This window comes from Muntiacus reevesi, chromosome 6 (genome assembly GCF_963930625.1).
Source record: "Muntiacus reevesi chromosome 6, mMunRee1.1, whole genome shotgun sequence".
NCBI lineage: Eukaryota > Metazoa > Chordata > Mammalia > Artiodactyla > Cervidae > Muntiacus > Muntiacus reevesi.
The window spans coordinates 42,640,408-42,660,505 of record NC_089254.1 but is presented as its reverse complement, the minus strand read 5'-3'; the positions used below and the strand labels follow the sequence as shown (position 1 = coordinate 42,660,505).

The following is a 20,098-nucleotide window of genomic DNA, read 5'->3' as shown; positions in this document are numbered from 1 at the left end:
CCCTAAATCCATTTTACTGTTGATTTACAAAGTAAACAAAGAATAAAACTCCACCAGTGATAAATGTTTGCTTGTCTTTAGTGTTATACATCCCTGACAGTCAGTACTTTTTAACCAAAATTATGGTTCTTTATTTCAATGCAGTGTCACATAGCAGTGTTATTGAAGATACTTTAAGTGAGAATCAGGGTTTCAGTTACATTTGGTTTAATGCATGGAACACCATAGATGAACATAGGCCATCTGTGTTTTGCCAGATTCCCACATATACAGGCAGTGATGGTCATGTCACCATCCACTTCTCTTCTGGGAAACTAGTGAATTTCTTTTGATGTGTATAGTAAGATGTTCCCAGATATCAGAAATGTAAAATTGTGGAAAAGTTATCAAAAAGAGGAAAGAAGTTATGATTTTAGACCTGATCTCATGTCAGACCTATCTCAATTTAAACTCCTAACTTGTCAATTGTACTTTCATTCCTGAAATCTCTTCACACATTAAAAATATCAAAATTCTTTAGCAGAAATAAAACACAAATACATACTTTTAAAAAAATTATATATAAAAGCAGAGTGTAACATCTATATGGTAAATGTCCTTTGGAAGAATTGTTTGGCATGGGTTGAATCTAATGTTGGTTGTACAGAAAATGGCTTTTTTTCTTGTAGTGAACCCAAATTTTTTTCTTTTTCCTTTCTTTTTCTTTTCCCCTTCCTTCTTTCCTTTTCTCTTCCTATCTCCTTTTCTTTCTTTCTCTTCTTCTTCTTCTTTGTTTTTTTTTTGCCCAAAGACCTTCAAACTACATTTACAGTTGGAATTTACTCTTTGGAAAATTCCCATAACTGATTCAATATGCAGAATGCTTCTGAAATTCTTTCAGTGATAAATGTTAGATGAGGAATATCATTCATGGAATTTTTTTTAGTTATGCCTTGCTCACTTTTTAATGGAAGTTAAACTCCATTATAACAATGATCTTTCTTTTCAATGATTTCCTGTTAAATTTTTGGAAAAAAACTATTTCATTCTTATATTTCAATGCTAGTACTCCATTCCAGAAATCTGACTATAGGCAAACTACCTCTCTTCTTGAATAGATAAGGACATTTTGTTGCACTGAAAGGTCTTTAGTGTATGTTTCAATTAAGCATGTTGTTAAAATTTCAGACAGACAATCCCTTTGATAAAATTTTTTCCAGGTTCAGAGATACATGGATTCACAGCATCTTCTTATATATGCTGAGGCAATCAATTCTTTTTCAGTTTGATTAACTGTCCATAATATTAACCTTTCACTACAGATTATAGTGACTAAGCCTTGGTGGATTTAGAAAGGATCAACATTAATTTATTGTTGTTAGGCAGTCGTGAATGAGTTTGCTTCTTTCCATGTTGTTCCAATTTATAAGAATAACTGTGGAAAGAAAGGCCTGGGCTGCAAGTCAAGTCACCTTAAATTAGGAAGTTCCTAAGTCAGGGGCTTCCCTTGTGGCTCAGCTGGTGAAGAATTCACCTGCAGAGACCTGGGTTCATCCCTGGGTTTGGAAGATCCCCTGGAGAAGGGAAAGGCTGTCCACTCCAGTATTATGGCCTGGAGAATTCCATGGACTGTATAGTCCATGGAGTCACAGAGTCGGACATGACTGAGTGACTTTGATTTCATTTCATTTCAAGTCAAGGCTAAGAAAATAGGCTGTGTTATCCTTGGAGAAGATATCTAACACTACCTGGCAGGTCTAAGAAGGTTTTGTAAGGGAAAGAGATTTCTGGATAAATTTTAGAGGAATAAGAGATTTTTATCAAGAGTCTTCAATGACAGGTGATAGGATGTGAAAAACTGGGTAAGGAGTGGCATGAAAGAAACCAGGCATTCTGGAACCTGTGAAAACTACTCTGTGGCTCAATGACAAGGTGCCATGGAAGGTGAACCTGGACATACGAGGCAGGGACCAGATCCTAAAGAACCTCTTAGGTCGTTCTAAGGAAACTGACAGACTGCTTTAAGTGATGGAGAGCCACAGAAGGATGTCAAGCAATTTTAGAAAGAAAATTCACACACTGTGAAAGTTGTGACTGTGTGAGGATGAATCTGGAAAGAGATTCCAGTCGAGAGAGTGCACATTGTCCTAGGCTTAAAAATGATTCTTTAGGTTAATCTGTGAGCAAATTGATTCGTGAAATAATGAAACAGTACACTTGGGTAGGTGTTATAGCAACTATATTAAAACTCCTTTTCAGTCCTGTTTTGGAAACTTGATGGCAATATTCAGAATAGAAACAAATTGTGAACTGAAAATTGTTTTGATTCACTCATATGTTCAAGCCATTATGACAGATGCCTTGTGGGGAATAAATTTCTTTCTAATTAACTATTTCTACTATTCCAAAAGCTTGAAATCTATTTAGGTAGAGAGACTATAAGTATCTGAAGAGTGAATGTTATTATCTTTAAATAATAACTGTTGAGGTTAACCCTATCTTCATATAGAGAATCTGAAACCTCTGGTAATTAAAGAAGCATGTATTCAGCTTGTCAGTGGCAGCTCCCTGTGGTCACCCACTTGTCTTTCTGATTCCAGGGACTGTGAGCTTCAGCTTCATATGTTGCCACAACACACACTTACTGTTAAATGGCTTGGGCAGCCTACTAGACAGTTGCTCTAGGAGTGCAGTTAAAATTAGAATATGGTAGTTTTTCAAAATTCATAACAGAGGCTATTTCAAGCTCTGAATATGGTGTCCATAATGAACTTTCTTGATCTGATAGAATCTATGGAGCTCTTCAAATGATAGATCGTAACGGTCACCCTAACTTTTAAAATTACATATTTAATAGGGATTCTTGTTGGCAAACTTGCTCTAGAAACCTACGCATCTCCCAAGAAGATAAGTACTAATTAGAAGCTTATTTAAGAAAATTGGTCTACTCCCCAGAACACTGAACAATGAGGATATTTTCTGAACTCTTCTGAAAAATTACTGCTAATTATTGAAAATTAAGTGCAAGTAGTACCAACATAGTTATTAGCATCACAACTTTGATAGACTTCCTCCCAAAAGAGAGCTATAAATTGCATAATATAATTCTAAAAATAAATGCCTGTCACCATATACCATAGCTATATATTATTATAAGTTCAGTTCAGTTCAGTCGCTCAGTTGTGTCTGACTCTTTGTAACTCCATGGACTGCAGCACGCCAGGCCTCCCTGTCCATCACCAACTCCCTGAGTTTACTGAAACTCATGTCCATTGAGTCAGTGATGCCATCCAACCATCTCATCCTGTGTCATCCCCTTCTTCTCCCTCTTTCCTTTTTTCCCAAGGAGCAAGTGTCTTTTTCATGGCTGCAGTCACCATCTGCAGTGATTTTGGAGCCCAAGAAAATAAAGTCTCTCACTGTTTCCCTTGTTTCCCCGTTTATTTACCATGAAGTTATGGGACCAGAACCATGATCTTAGTTTTCTGAATGTTGAGTTTTAAGCAAACTTTTTCACTTTCCTCTTTCATTTTTCATCAAGAGGTTCTCTAGTTCTTTGCTTTCTGCCATAAGGGTGGTGTCATCTGCATATCTGAGGTTATTGATATTTCTCCCAGCAATCTTGAATCCAGCTTGGGGTTCACCCAGCCCAGCTTTGCTCATGAGGTACTCTACATATAAGTTAAATAAGCTGTGTGACAATATACAGCCTTGACATACTCCTTTCCCTATTTGGAATCAGTCTGTTGTTCCATGTCCAGTACTAACTGTTGCTTCCTGACATGCAGGTTTCTCAAGAGGCAGGTCAGGTGGTCTGGTATTCCCATCTCTTTAGAATTTCCCACAGTTTGTTGTGATCCAAACAGTCAAAGGCTTTGGCATAGTTAGTAAAGCAGAAGTAGATGTTTTTCTGGAACTCCCTTGATTTTTCAATGATCCAGCAGTTGTTGGCAATTTGATCTCTGGTTCCTCTGCCTTTTCTAACACCCGCTTGAACATCTGGAAGCTCACGGTTCATGTATTGCTGAAGCCCAGCTTGGAGAATTTTGAGCATTATTTTACTAGCGTGTGAGATGAGTGCAATTTTGCAGTAGTTTGAGCATTCTTTGGGATTGCCTTTCTTTGGGATTGGAATGAAAACTGACCTTTTCCAGTCCTGTGGCCACTGCTGAGCTTTCCAAATTTGTTGGCATATTGAGTGCAGCACATTCACAGCATCCTCTTTTAGGATTTGAAATAGCTCAACTGGAATTCCATCACTTCCACTAGCTTTGTTCATAGTGATGCTTTCTAAGGCCCACTTTACTTTGCATTCCAGGATGTCTGGCTCTAGGTGAGTGATCACACCATTGTGATTATCTGGGTCATGAAGATCTTTTTTGTATAGTTCTTCTGTGTATTCTTGTCACCTTTACATAGTATCTTCTGCTTCTGTTAGGTTCATACCATTTCTGTCTTTTTTGTGCCCATCTTTGCATGAAATGTTCCCTTGGTATCTCTAATTTTCTTGAGATCTCCAGTCTTTCCCATTCTATTGTTTTCCTCTATCTTTGCATTTATCACTGAGGAAGGCTTTCTTATCTATCCTTGCTATTCTTTGGAACTCTGCGTTCAAATGGGTATATCTTTCCTTTTCTCCTTTGCCTTTCACTTCTCTTCTTTTCACAGCTATTTGTAAGACCTCCTCAGACTACCATTCTGCCTTTTTGCATTTCTTTTTCTTGGAGATGTACTATCTCCTGTACTATGTCATGAACCTCCATCCATAGTTCTTCAGGCACTCTATTAGATCTAATCCCTTGAATCTACTTGTCACTTCCACTTTATAATCATAAGAGATTTGATTTAGGTCATAACTGAATGGTCTAGTGGTTTTCCCTACTTTCTTCAATTTAAGTCTGAATTTGGTAATAAGGAGTTCATGATTTGAGTCACAGTCTTCTTTTTGTTGACTGTATAGAGCTTCTCCATGTTTGTCTTCAAAGAATATAATCAATCTGATTTTGGCATTGTCCATTTCTATGTCTGTTTCGGTGATGTCCATTCATAGAGTCTTCTCTTGTGTTGTTGGAAGATGGTGTTTGCTATGATCAGTGTATTCTCTTGGCAAAACTCTATTAGCCTTTGCCCTGCTTCATTCTGTACTCCAAGCCCAAATTTGCCTGTTACTCCAGGTATTTCCTGACTTCCTACTTTTGCATTCCTGTCCCCTATAATGAAAAGGACATCTTTTTTGGGTGTTAGTTCTAGAAGGTCTTGTAGAAAGACAAATATATCATGGGTTAAAAATTGAAGGATATAACCTCTAGGGTCTTTTAACTCTAGTTACTGTAATTTTAGCAATTTTGGAATATATACTTTTATATTTATATTTAAATGTATATATTTATGTTTATTTATACATTTATATTTTGACTATATATATGTATATATTTAAGTATATTTTATATAAATATATATTTCCATAGAATATTTGAAGTAAGCACTGTGCTTCTGTAGTAAACCACCATGAATTCCTTCATTAACTCTGAATGTGTTCAAAGTAGGCTTGCCCTTATTGAGGAAAGTCACAACCTGGGGCTATTCATGTGTAAAATCAATGGAACTTGGGTTCTTGGTGGTTACCTGGGCTTCTGCTTTTTCTTCCCCCCAAGAAAAGGTGCTAAGTAGCAGGCCCTTAAAATCACCTAACCAGGCACCTATAGTAGGATGGCTATTTTTAAAATGTGATCTGAGGGCTTTAAAGATTTGTATAGGAAGTGGTGTACATGATGATTATCTGTCAATGCATATGTTTGTGTCCTTGTATCATAGGACTTGGACAGTGGTGTTAGTAAGCTTGGCATCTGGCTTGTTTGTATTTGGTAGGAAAAAAGAAGAGATGCAAGGGATCTGGGGGCTGATAGGAAATGGGGCAGAGCTCAAAGGGAACTGTAGTGAGCTGAACAGAAGCCAAAGGACTCAGAACACTGTGAGAAAAGTGATCAAGAGAAATGGACTGAAAAGTTGGAATAGAGAACACAGTCTCTAGGAGACATGGATTTAAAGATTAGGCCCAGAAAGCAGGGTTTCCTCCCCCCAAAAAGATGGAAAACTACCATCAAATCTCTGAATCAGATCAATGACAATTTAATGTAATAGTTATAAAGTGAGATACCTTATTTTCTTGGGCTCCAAAATCACTGCATATGGCGACTGCAGCCCTGAATTTAAAAAAATTCTTGCTCTTTGGAAGAAAAGCTAATGACAAACCTTGTCTGTCAGTTCAGTCACTCAGTCATGTCCGATTCTTTGACGCCCCATGGACTGCAGCACGTCAGGCTTCCCTGTCCATCACCAACTCCTGGAGCTTGCTCAAGCTCATGTCCATCAAGTCGGTGATGCCATCCAACAACCTTATCCTTTGTCATCCCCTTCTCCTGCCTTCAATTGTTCCCAGCAGCATGGTCTTTTCCAATGAGTCAGTTCTTCGCATCAGGTGGCCAAAGTATTGGAACTTCAGCTTCAATATCAGTTCTTCTAATGAATATTCAGGACTGATTTCCTTTAGGATTGACTGGTTTGATTTCCTTGTAGTCCAAGGGACTCTCAAGAGTCTTCTCCAACACCACAGTTTGAAAGTATCAATTCTTCAGCGCTAAGCTTTCTTTATGGTCTAACTCTCACATCCATCCATGACTATTGGAAAAACCATAGCTTTGACTAGATGGACTTTTGTTGAAAAAAGTAATGTCTTTGCTTTTTAATATGCTGGCTAGATTTGTCATAGCTTTTCTTTCAAGGAGTAAGCATCTTTTAACTTCATGGCTGCAGTCACCATCTACAGTGCATTAAAAAGCAGAGACATTCCTTTGCCGACCAGGTCTGTATAGTCACAGCTATGGTTTTTCCAGTAGTCATGGATGGATGTGAGAGTTGGACCATAAAGAAAGCAGAGTGCCAAAGAATTGATGCTTTTGAACTGTGGTGTTGGAGAAGACTCTTGAGAGTCCCTTGGACTGCAAGGAAATCAAACCAGTCAATCCTAAAGGAAATCAGTCCTGAATATTCATTGGAAAGACTGATGCTGAAACTGAAGTTCCAATGTTTTGGCCACCTGATGAGAACTTACTCACTGGAAAAGATCCTGATGCTGGGAAAGATTGAAGGCAGGAGAAGAAGGGGATGACAGAAGATGAGATGGTTGGATGGCATCACCAACTTGATGGACATGAGTTTGAGCAAGCTCTGGGAGTTGGTGAAGGACAGGGAAGCCTGGTGTGCTGCATCCATAGGGTCGCAAAGAATTGGACAAAACTGAGTGACTGAACAACATAAAATGAGATCTTGACATTCAGACTGCCTGAGTTTGAATACTGACCTAGTACCAGTTACAAGACATTAAGCAGCTGAAACAATAGTTCTGTGTCCCAGGAAAATGAGGATAATAGTACCTACCTATTAGCGTTGTTGTCGACATTAACTAACTTAATTTACATAGCACCCTTACAACAGATATAGAGCCCTTACATATATATGTGCATGAATTATATATATGCATGATATATGTATATGTATGCCTTATACATACCTATATCAGTCACATTATTATTATTATTACTTTTATTTCTCCCAAGCAGAGGACTTCTGATAATGACATTGAGCACATAGTATGCTCGTCAATCCAGTTTGAAACTGCTGAGCCCTTTCTTCAAACAGCATTAAATACTTAGAACATATATTAGAACCAGATGCTCTAGATGAATTAATGGTGCCTGAAGCATCTCCTGCTGCCCATCCCTTGGACTCCCTTGGAGACCCCTGGTCACACTATAGAGCACAATTTGAAAACCACTGATGCAGTGAGAAGAATCCAAGGCTTGGAGTCAAGACCTGAGATCAGGTTCCACCTGCTGTTATCAGGCTCTGTGACCCTCAGCAGGTGCACCCTGGGCGTCTGTTTCTTGTCAAGAGTCAAACTAGTTCAGTGCTTTTCAAACTTTTCTACTTCAAATCCCCAAGTATTCCAGGGAAGAACACCAGGAACTTTTGGAGACTAGGCCCTAGGGAGCATGCTAGCTGAAGAGAAAGAACCCAGTAACTTCAAAAGCTGGGGCTCCCCTGTTCATATATAGGAGTTCTGTAATATTTGTTTGAAGAATGAGTACCACTGCTAAAGAAATTTTGACTAGATGCTAAAAATTTATTCAGTTTTAATTGTTCTGTAGTTCTTAGAACTTCATTCATTGAATCCTAGTAGCAAAAGTAAGAGCATGAATGAAATTCTAAATCTGAGGAAACTAAGAAGTAGAGGAAGTGATCCGGACTATTTACAGGGTGCTGTGCAGTGACCAGTGTATATATCAGTATCTCTGATTTCCAGTGAAAAGGCAGAACCTCTGTGACATGAATTTTATTTGAATACTTTGGCTTCTTCACATTCATGGGCGCATTCACTGGCACAATGATAACTAAGTTTGTGGACCAGTGAGAAATATTACCACAGGAACATTATATACTTATAATCCGAAGACAACTAAAATGAACAATTATTTAAATACTGTATGTTGCACGACTTTTCTTGGTTTTTAGTGATTTCAGAAAATGTATCCCTTCCAAAGTAAACATCAATTAAAAGTCTGCATTTATAATTGCTGTTTTGCTATCAGAAGTATATGTGAACTGGAAGCTCTTGACTTGATTGAGATTTGTTTAGGTAAATGAAGTTTTCATGTTCTCTCTGGAAATAAAGCTTGTAATTAATTCATGGGTCTGTGTGTCTTGTTTATGGCTTGAATTGGTCCTTGGTTTAGTCCGTCTCATTTTCAGTTTGCTAAAAGCAATGAAAACCATATAAATATATGTAACTATATAGGGAGAGTGGCATATCTGTTTATCTGTGGTTTCAGTAATGATTAATATGCAGTAACAAGGACTGATTACCCTTACAAACATCACATAGGATGGGAGCTGAAGGCTGCCCAGTGATTTTTCTCTCCAGTTATATCTCTCTCCCACTATTCGAAACTCCCACTACTGTGTCATTGTTTGTGTGTGTTAGTATAATATTTTCAGTGTCACAGCTGAAATATGTTAGCTTGGAGCAATATCACCCATTAACACTTCTGCATGGCTTAGTTTTTCAGATTACTTCCAGAGACTTGGGTCCTGGGGGACTGACACTAGCAATAGTAACAGTCCAATGCGAGATAAAAATCAGTAAGGTCTGCAGCATGGAGGAGGAACATACATCCACCTGGAGGCCAGAATGAGGGTACTGGGAACCATGAGCCCTAGTGGGCTGGACAAAGGGCAAGATGTCGATTGAGGGATGCACATATGGAGGGAAACGTGGAGGCCAAATACTGCATTCTGTGACCTAGTCCAGTGCCTTGTACATAATCCATCTTTAGTAAATGAAGGCTGGATCAAATTGTTTTTGTCCTAGACTGGTTTTGGCTAGAACCAAAGTTCGGATTTAATGTTAATGCATTTTAGTTATTAAAAAGATTTTGTATAGATTATTTTCTGAAATCAAATTTCTTAGGGAGAGGCATAATTTCCTGTTTTAAATTTGTTTAGATAATAGATTGTGTACCAAAGGAAAAAAATCTTGTTTAAGAAAAAACACTTCAAATATAAAGCATAAATAATCCTTCCTCTAATAAGACAGTTCCTATTATAGCTACTGAATAACGAGTCTGCTACAAGGACGTTATTTTTTTCATGAATCCATGTGCACAGCTCTGATTAGAGGATGGAAAAGATGCACATCTTCTGCAAATGGTAAATTAGACCCAGTGGGGGAAAAAGTGTATTTTATTATGACAGACTTTGTATTATGAAAGCTCAGAATAGGCTTCTTTAAAAAAAAACAAACCTTAAGAATGTATTTCTTGGTCTCAAATCTCTGTGTTATGGTAACTATTGATATAGGAAAAAAGTGCATTATGGGCATCTTCCTCCAGTGCTAATATCATTATTGTACTACAAAACATTTTATATCAAGGTCTCCTGAAGAATAACTTTAATAAACATCCTTTCTGTGCTTTTCTTCCTACCCAAGATTTGCTCACATCTGCAGTTTTCAGAATAAGCCCACAAATGTTAGAGCATCTTTACAAAGTAAAACCAACCAGAAGATAATTCTCAACCAAGGTGCCTTAGTTTATGCCTTGACTCTTCGTTCATTTTCGTCTCTGTTTAGATGCACTCATTTTTAAAAAGATCATATCCATGTAACATTTCAAAATAAGGTTTTAAAAAGTTTAAAAATATATTGTTATCACCAGACTTATTACAAGGCTTCTGTTAACCTTTTCCTGTTCATTTCCAGGGCTACTGCAACACACAGGGGCCAGATTATCTTCAAAGATGCTTTAGCCCAGCAATTGTGTGAACAAGGAGGTAAGAATGATCTTTGACTACTTCATATTGGTTGTGTCAAAATTATTCATGGTAGGTCCTATGTACTGAGTAAGCATTTCATGGCTATTACTTGATCATATGCTTTGAAAATGGAGTTATTGACCCCTTAATATATCTAATAATTATCTTGTTGCTACTTACTAATAAAGATCTGTAGACTTCTGAAGATACTAAGTGTGAGCACAATAAACCAACAGGAAATTTATCTTCTTCTCATAGTTTTTTTTTTTTCTTAATGAATTATATTTATTTGTCTTGGAAATATGAATCTTAGTAATTTTAGAATTTTGCAGAAACATACCTGCTTAATTTTGGAGAAGGAAATGGCAACCCACTCCACTACTCTTGCCTGGAAAATCCCATGGACGGAGGAGCCTGGTAGGCTACAGTCCCTGGGGTCGTGAAGAGTTGGACACGACTGAGCGACCTCACTTTCACTTTTCACTTTCATGCATTGGAAAAGGAAATGGCAACCCACTCCAGTGTTCTTGCCTGGAGAATCCCGGGGATGGAGGAGCCTGGTGGGCTACTGTCTGTGAGGTTGCACAGAGTTGGACACGACTGAAGCAACTTAGCAGCAGTAGCAGCACCAACCTGCTTAATTTACTACTTAAATTTCTTATTAACTTTGTCAAAAATGTTTATTGCTTTTAATACTTGATTATGTTATAGATGAGCATTGTATAGCATCCATATACTTGTTTCAACTATGTGCACTATTAATTTCAGATGCAGCATCATTTTAGGTACATTGGGTGTATGATAAGTAGCCACATTAAGCTTTGTGACTGCCTCATACGCATCCAGACTCTCACAAAAGACTTACACCAAAGTCTTATAGATGCAAATATGTAAATGCATGCATGTGCATGTAATGAAAAGGTAAATACCAAGGTCTATGCCCCCACAGAAGTTTATTCCCTCTACCTCTTGAGCTTCTACCCAACTTTGCTTGTGTATTCATTGTTGTATTTACTACTTAACATAGAATTTTCCTCTGAAAAGTGGTGGATATCATCCTTGAGAGACTGAGCTTCTTGAGTATAGAAACCATGCCTTAGTGCTCTTTGCTGTCCTAGAAACTGGCACAGTGCTTAGTATATGAGCCTTTCCAAAAATGTTGATAAGTTGAATACAAGTTTTTCCTCAGCCATACATATATTCCTTAATTTAAGCATCCTGACAATTAATATATTTGAAGCCAGTCTTTGTATATATCATCCCAATTTCACCATCATCATGGACATATTGTCAGTTTTTGTTTACAGAGTGATATTTGGGAGAAACTTGTTAACCTAATTACAGTAGTGAATTTAAAGGAAATTTCTACTAATTATCTCTCTGCTGAAGAGACTCTAATAGGTTTAAGAGCGAAATGAGGAAAATTATGTGGGTTTTTGAAAGGCTTAAGCAAGTGTTATTTATTATTTGTAGCAATATATATATCACCAATATAGCTTTATCTAAGTAATGTGATACTTGATAACTATTACTGGAAAACTTCTGATTGTTTATATAATAACTCAAATTAGAAAATCCCACTCTAATTCTAGCTGCACATATATTATCAGTGTTCTTAGTTTGTTTGAACAGACTTATATTCTGTGACTTTTGAGAATGGAAGTGTGATAACCTTTGTAGTAGGCTGAAGAAATCTATCACACTATAAATCTTTCTTCAGACTATAAAAGTATTCACATTACTGAAAATATAGAACACCATATATATTATATGTATCTTCTGATTCTATGCAGTTTTCTGTCCAGAAAATTGCGTAGAGTCAGGAGAAGATAAGTCTAATTTTATTAACATTTATCATTGCCTAAAAACTGATTTATTTTAAGCCTTGGATTTTTGAGCCTCTTCTGTTGTACATTAATTGTTTGGATTGGATTCATTTGAAATGAAGAGAAGAAAAAAAAAGAAAGAAAAATCAGTGGGAAAAAATTCTTAACCAGTCAGGGAAAAAGTGCCTTATGTAGTAGTGTTATGCCTGACCATAATTTACATGATGGTAGATGGGTATATTATTAAAAAATGCCTTTCAGCCCAGGACCAGAGGAAAACACCAAGCTTTTCAACAGCACCTAATCAATTGAAATAATATCAATCCATCCAAGATAAGGTGAAAAGAATACTAACAAGAATGATGGCTTCCTGCTGTCAGGAATAGTAAGGGAAATAATTGGTGCTATAAAGCATATATTTATTTTGGGCCTATCTACTTCTGATTAAAACATTAATTATATCCTCAAATAAAATAACGTAAATTTAACATGTAATAATTTCCTATGCATTGGTGGGGAATAGCCAAGTATTAAGAGGGTAAAATGACAGTCTCTGTATACCATAGAACAGCATCTTTCAATCCCAACATACTTGGTAGTTTTTTTTTATTTCAGTTAAATTAAGGAATTTAAACAAAGCAAATATTGCTTTGTGGAACTTGACTATAACTATTATTACAAGATGATTACTGGCTAAGCATATTAGCTATTTTTTATTGAAGTAGAGTTGATTTACAACTGATTTACCACGTTGTGTTAATTTCTGCTATACGGCAAAGTGATTCAGTTACACATATATATATGTACAGTTTTTCTTATATTCTTTTCCACTATGGTTTATCCCAGGATATTGAATATATTTTCCTGTGCTGTACAGAAGGACCTTATTGTTAGCCATCCTATATATAATAGTTTGCACCTGGTGACTCAGACAGTAAAGAATCTGCCTGCAATGTGGAAGACCCAGGTTCAATCCCTGGGCTGGGAAGATCCTCTGGAGAAGGGCATGGCAATCCACTCTTGCCTGGAATTCTTGCCTGGAGAAATCCATGGACAGAGGAGCCTGATGGGCTATAGTCCATGAAGTCACAAAGGGTTGCACGCGACTGAGCAACTAGCATTTTCACTTTCACAAGCGTATTTTTTCAAAACATGAAAGACTCAGAAAACCTACGGACAGTGTGTTAGAAGATTCCCCCTCTCTCCTGCTTCCCATTAGATCAGGGCCTATCCCCTCCTTGGGGAATTGTGTACCAGCCTCCTCCCTACTTTCCCTGCTCCCACTTTCTCTGTACTCAGTACAGAGGTGCTAATATGGAAATAGGATTCTATCATTACTCTGCTTCAAACCCTTCAGTATCTCAATTGGAGGCAATAGTTTATCATTAAGGAAAATCCCTGCTGCTGTACAAGAAGAATTCTTAACAACCTGGCTTCAGTTTTCCTCCCCTTCTTCATTTGTTGTTATCCTTTCATTTCTCTTTAAAATTCCTGGAATGCCTGTCTCCCAATCACCCATGTTATTGGCACTCTATACTCTTTGTTTTCTTTGTCTGAATGACCATTTTCCATCTTCTTGTCTTTGTCTAGCTCAGGTTTTCAGATCCTGCTTAGGTATTACCTCCTCCTGAAAAAAAAAGAAAAAAAACTTAGATCGCTTTTACGCCCCTCCTCGATCTGGTCTTGGCAAACTTATGCATGGTGACATAACTCTCCAGGCCCAGTAATAATACAAATGGAAACCCTGTCAGCATTACTGTATGCCATAATGCCCTCTAAGCACACCACAAACATGGGCTTATTTATACTGCAACCCTCTAAAGAAGGAACTGTTATTATCTGCATTTGACCGATGAGGAAGCAAAGATACAGTGAGAATAACTTGGCTAAGATCTCACCATTAGAAACTGATCGAGCTGACATTAGAGTCCAGGCAGTTTGGCCAATATCCCATGATATTAGCCTTCACATTACATTGCCTTTCAAAGAAGTCTCTTACTTAAGCATGCATTCATTCATTTGATAAGTGATATTTAATACTGTAATAAGAACATTAGCACACATGCCTTGTCTGTTGTTAGCTATAAGCTCCTTGAGGGTAAGAACTGGACTCTATTACTGAATCTCTGAAAAGTGAAAGTGAAAGTTGCTCAGTCGTGTCCAACTCTTTGCGACCCCATGGACTGTACAGTTCATTGAATTCTCCAGGCCAGAATACTGGAGTGGATAGCCCTTCCCTGCTCTAGGGGATCTTCCCAACCCAGGGATCAAACCCATGTCTCCTGCGTTACAGGCAGATTCTTTACCAGCTCAGCCACAAGGGAAGCCTACTGAATCTCTGAAGCCTTCCACAATGTCCAGTGGATAGTGGGCAACCAATAAATGTTACTGAATGAATGAACAGTTGAAGTAATGTGAGACTGGACTTCAACGTATTGGCTCTGAGAAGCTACTTTCCCTCCCAGAGGGCTCTCTAGCAGCCTGCTGAGTAGAGAGGCAGGCTGGAGGGCCACCAGCATGTGGATGCCGAGGAGGAAATGTACTCATCCCGGGAGTTCCCCAGAGAAGGGAGGAAGAGGAATGTTAGGGATTGCAGGAGCAGGAGAAAGAATTCTGGAGAAGAAGCAAGCTTCAGAAATGGGGGTACTAGGGAAAACATTTCAACATGGGAGAGGCATTCAAAAGGGACAGAGGCTTCCAAAAGAATGGAGAGGAGAACAAGAAAGAAGCTTTATAAATTTTCAATCAACAAGTCATTGGCAATTTAATGTGAGGATGGTTTCAAGAATGGCCAGACCACACGAGGCAGCCTGGTTGCTTGGAAAGCTCTTGCCTAAGCTTTGGAGTCAGTCAACAGAAGACAAACTGTTGTGAGTTGAGAAGTAAATGTGAAACATTTTTATAAATTTGAGGTTTTGACAAGGGAAACTATTACTTGTTCTTGCTCCCTCCTGCTGTAGCAGGGGCCCCAATAAAGACTTGCCTGAAGTAAATAAAAGTACAGTTGAGGCTTTGAAAAAATCTAGTATTAAAGGAAAGGAGAGAAAGGCCACTGAATTGGAAAGCAGGTTCAAGGGAAAGATGGATTCTCTCTTTGTCTCTGTCTCTTTCTCTCTTTGTCTCTGTCTCTTTCTCTCTCTGTCTCTCTGTCTCTTTCAGACAGTATTTATAGACTTTCACTGCCTTGTAAGACTTTCACTGCCTTATAGAGAGAGACCCATCAGGAGCACACCTAGAGTTGAACAAATTGGATTTAGTACTCATTCCAGAATAGGAGAAGGCAGATATGCAGATGACACCACCTAAATGGCAGATAGCAAGAGGAATTAAAGAGCCTCTTGATGAAGGTGAAAGAGAAGAGTGAAAAAACTGTCTTAAAACTCAGCATTCAGAAAACTAAGATCATGGCATCCAGTCCCATCACTTCATGGCAAATAGATGGGGGGGAAATGGTAGCACTGACAGACTTTATTTTCTTGGTCTCCAAAATCACTGCGGACAGTGACTGCAGCCATGAAATTAAAAGATGCTTGCTCCTTAGGTAAAAAAACTATGAAAACCTAGACAGCATATTAAAAAGCAGAGATATCACTTTAGCGACAAAAGTCTGTATAGTCAAAGCTATGTTTTTTCCCGTAGTCATGTATGGATGTGAGAGTTGGACCATAAGGAAAGTTTAGCACTGAAGAATTGATACTTTCAAACTGTGGTGTTGGAGAAGACTCTTGAGAGTCCCTTGGACTGCAAGGAAATCAAACCAGTCAATCCTAAAGGAAATCAGTCCTGGGTGTTCATTGGAAAGACTGATGCTGAAGCTGAAGCTCCAATACTTTGCCCACCTGATGTGAAGAGCTGACTCGTTGGAAAAGCCCCTGATGCTGGGAAATATTGAAGGCAGGAGGAGAAGGGGGAACAGAGGATGAGATGGTTGGATGGCATCACTGACTCAATAGGCATGAGTTTGAGCAAACATCAAGAGATAGTGAAGGAGAAGGAAGCCTAGCGTGCTGCAGTCCATGGGGTTGCAAAGAGTCAGACACTCAGACATGAATGAGCGATGAAACAATAACAACAGCATGATTGGAAAATTATGAAAGCAATCATTATGATTACTTGGGCCTATAATTTATGATTTTGGTTCAAGTTTAAAGAGAAAGAGCTTTGCTCTGAATTGGGTATTATCAGCAAGTAGGTGTATTCTGTGGTTGAGGATCTCAATAAGTCTTCTCCAAAGGGAAAGCAGAGCAGAGTCAGGCTAAGGCTGTAATTGATAAAGAAGCAGCAGTCACTTCTATCAGCCAGGAGAGAGGGACGCACGGTATATTGTGAGTTGGACAGTGTTCTGGTTGTGCTCACAGTCAGGTGTGAATACAGAGTAGTCCTGTGTGTGTCTTGACCCGCCATGATTACAGAGTGGCTTTGTCTGAAGCTGATGTTCTGTGAGCTTGTTTCTGTTTGCCGGAAGAGCACCACGGCCCAGCTGTGAGTGCCAGGCCAGCTTCTGGATGCTGGCCTTTTCCTTTCTTGAGGCCTGGGGGAGGATGATGCTAATAGGCGGTCATTGTCTTTTGGGTTTAGGCTTTAGGAGGATTTTTGAATCAGAAAAGTAGGTCTAGATCCAGGTTTTGTGTTACCATACTCTAGAATCTCTGGCACAAAACACCAGCTCAGTAAAGGAGAAGGGAAGGCGTCTTGCTGGAATAAAATTGTATCCGGGGTCAGCCAGTAGGTAATAAAAAGACTAAGTAGATAAGTGTGGTGAGATTACAGATGTTTATTTTTTTTTTCTTCAAAGTTATCTACATTTTCTATTTTTAATAGTGAGTTTTAGTATTATTCAGGTTGTAGTGTTTAAGTTTATCACCAAAATAACAAATATAAGGTTATACTTATGAAGGAGGGGGAAAACTGTTGAGGCGGGTAGAAAATATCATTTCCAGGAACTGAAGGAAAATTATGAATTATAACTCCCATGTCTCTTCTTCTGTGAGGTCTTTCCTGGCTCCATGATTGGTCCATGTTGTCATGATTATTTGTTTAAATACTCAAGTCTGTCTCCTCACCCTTACTTGAAGCTTCCTAAATCCAGCAACCATGACTTAATTTTTTGTTTTTCTTAATATCTAACAATGCTTGGCATAAAGAAGACACTCTCTAGATGTTTGCTGACCTTATACTTTATACATTTGAAAAATCTGTCTCTCCTGAAAAAAGCCTTTAACTCTGAACTTTTGCTATAAAGCACCATGAGGCAGTGTGGCTATTACCAAAGCAATGTTCCTTATACTGACCGTGGGTTGAAATTATGAATTGTTGCACTAAGAAATCTGAAAACTGTTCACAGATTTTCATCTAAAAACTAATGAGTCCTCTGAATGCTCTTGGACATAAACCAGGTTTGGGGATTTTATGTCTTTACCTTGAATCCCAGGGTCCTAGGTAATTATAAGCACCTATCCAGTTGAATTCTGCTGACAGTTGTAGTGCAGATGAGGAAGCAGACTTTTCTCATTTCCAGTCTGGGGTGGAGGTAGGCAGGTGGCAGGTTGTATACTCCCAGTTGTTTTAGAAAGTGGAAGATGCTTAAGTTCATTCACCAGCAATAGAAAATAAAGCAGGGAATTTATTTAACATTCAATATCTACAAGGATTATTGAATGCCTACTATGTACCAGACTAAGCTAGATCTTGGGATATAATAGTGAACAGAGCAAAGATCCCTGCTTTACTAAAGCCTACATTGTAGTGGAGAGGATAGACAGTTACCATGAGATATAATAAATGCCCCCTTCATGGATCACAGATTGCTGTCTGATCATCTCATCCTCTGCCGCCCCATCCTCCTGTTGTCTTCAGCCTTTCTTAGCATCAGTCTTTTGCAATGAGTCCGCTTTTAGCATCAGGTGGCCAAAGTATTGAAGCTTCAGCTTCAGCATCAATCCTTCCATAAATATTCAGTGTTGATGTCCTTTAGGATTGACTGGTTTGGTCTCCTTGCAGTACAAGGGACTCTCAAGAGTCTCCTCCAGCACCACAATTAGAAAGTATCAGTCCATCAGTGTTCAGTGCAAACTCCAGGATGTAGTGAAGAACAGAGGAGCCTAGCATGCTGCAGTCCACAAAAAGTTGGAGGCGACTTAGCAACTGAACAACAACAATATAATAAACGAGTAAATGTGACACTGTGTTACACAGTAGCAAGTGCTATATGGAAAAATAAGAAGACCTAAAAATAGGGCAGGGTAAGATAACAGAGTTGGGTGGAGGGGAGAAAGGCAGGCTACAATTTTAAATAGGGTGGCAGATAGGTCAGGCAGTCCTCACTAAGGAGATAACATTATAGCAAAGACGAAGAAGATATCTGCGAAAGTGTCCAAAAATGTCGTTAGGTGATTTTAAAGACAGATATGGTAGTGTTTTGTTAACTACAATTCTCAGTTTCATCTCAGTTCAGTCGCTCAGTCGTGTCTGACTCTTTGTGACCCCATGGACTACAGCACGCTGGCTTCCCTGTCCATCACCAACTCCCAGAGCTTGCACAAATTCATATCCATCGAGTCAGTGATGCCATCCAAACATTCATCCTCTGTTGTCCCCTTCTCCTGTCTGTCTTCAATCTTTCCCAGCATCAGGGTCTTTTCAAACGAGTCAAAAAAATAAAGTCTGTCACTATTTCCATTGTTTCCCCATCTATTTGCCATGAAGTATTGGAACCAGATGCCATGATCTTAGTTTTCTGAATGTTGAGTTTAAGCCAGCTTTTTCTTTCATAGATATTTACTTTTCACTTGCTTCATCAAGTTAAATTCATGACTTGACTTTAAATCTGAGTAAAATTGCATTTTAAAGACATCCACCCAGTTGCCTATCTTAGTAACTTCAAAACATATGCAAAGATTTATCGTGTTTTACTCTGGAAAGAGTAAAACTTTTATATATCATCATGAAGTGTGTAAAACCTTGTGAGGTCAGATATTAACCAAAATATGATTATATGGCTGAGAGTTGAATTTTTTGAGTATTTGAAAATGGAAAAAATGGATTTCATAGCAAAATCAACTCAGAAATAGCTGTATGATAGTATTTGTCTGCATTACTGCAAATTCAGTCACTTTCATGAACAAATCTTTTCAGTATATAAGGTTGCTTGAGTCACAATTGGGTAGCTAACAGTTGACAATGAAAAATCATACAGCAAAGATTCCAACATATGTTTGTATTGTCTTGGTGCTCAGCTTTCTTTATGGTCCAACTCACATCCATACATGACTACTGGAAAAATCATAGCCTTGACTACATGGACCTTTGTTGGCAAAGTAATGTCTCTGCTTTTTAATATGCTTTCTAGTTTAGTCATAGCTTTTCTTCCAAGGAGCAAGCGTCTGTTAATTTCATGGCTACAGTCACCATCTGCAGTGATTCTGGAGCCCAGAAAATAAAATCTGTCACTGTTTATTTTCTTTTCTAAAGTCTGTCACTATTTATTTTCACTGTGAACTACTGTTAGAGGTGATCAAAGCAAAACATTTAGGCCATTTCAGAATTGACTGAAAACCTGAAAGGAAATAGAAGAAATCAGTATTTTGCAGAAATTACTATCAAAGAGTCTACAAAGAGCTGTTACACACCTAATCCATACCCCTCAGAGTCATACAGAAAGAGTTTGCTGAAAATGTTAATGAATGTCTTATATACAGACTGGGATTGACGAATAATATTTGAATTTACACTCCTGATCCTGGATCTCTAGTTGAGGTTAGCAATGAGGCCAGGAAAGTTAACTTCACAAACCGTATACCACTTATAAGTGGCATGTGTTGTGTTATGTGCAGTGTTATGTGGCTTCAGTTGTGTCCGACTCTGTGACCCTATGTATTGTAGCCTACCAGGTTCCTCTGTCCATGGGATTCTTCAGGCAAGAATAC

The 20,098-nt window shown here is 38.3% G+C and overlaps 1 protein-coding gene across 1 annotated transcript in view; it reads left to right on the top strand.

Annotated features, from left to right (window-relative positions):
• The window catches only part of RELN (reelin), a 530,384-nt gene that overhangs the window by 208,549 nt on the left and 301,737 nt on the right, over positions 1–20,098 (top strand). Inside the window, exon 4 of the mRNA XM_065939296.1 lies at positions 10,295–10,365. Coding sequence (XP_065795368.1) covers positions 10,295–10,365 — 71 coding nt within the window. The remainder of the gene's footprint in view (positions 1–10,294; positions 10,366–20,098) is intronic.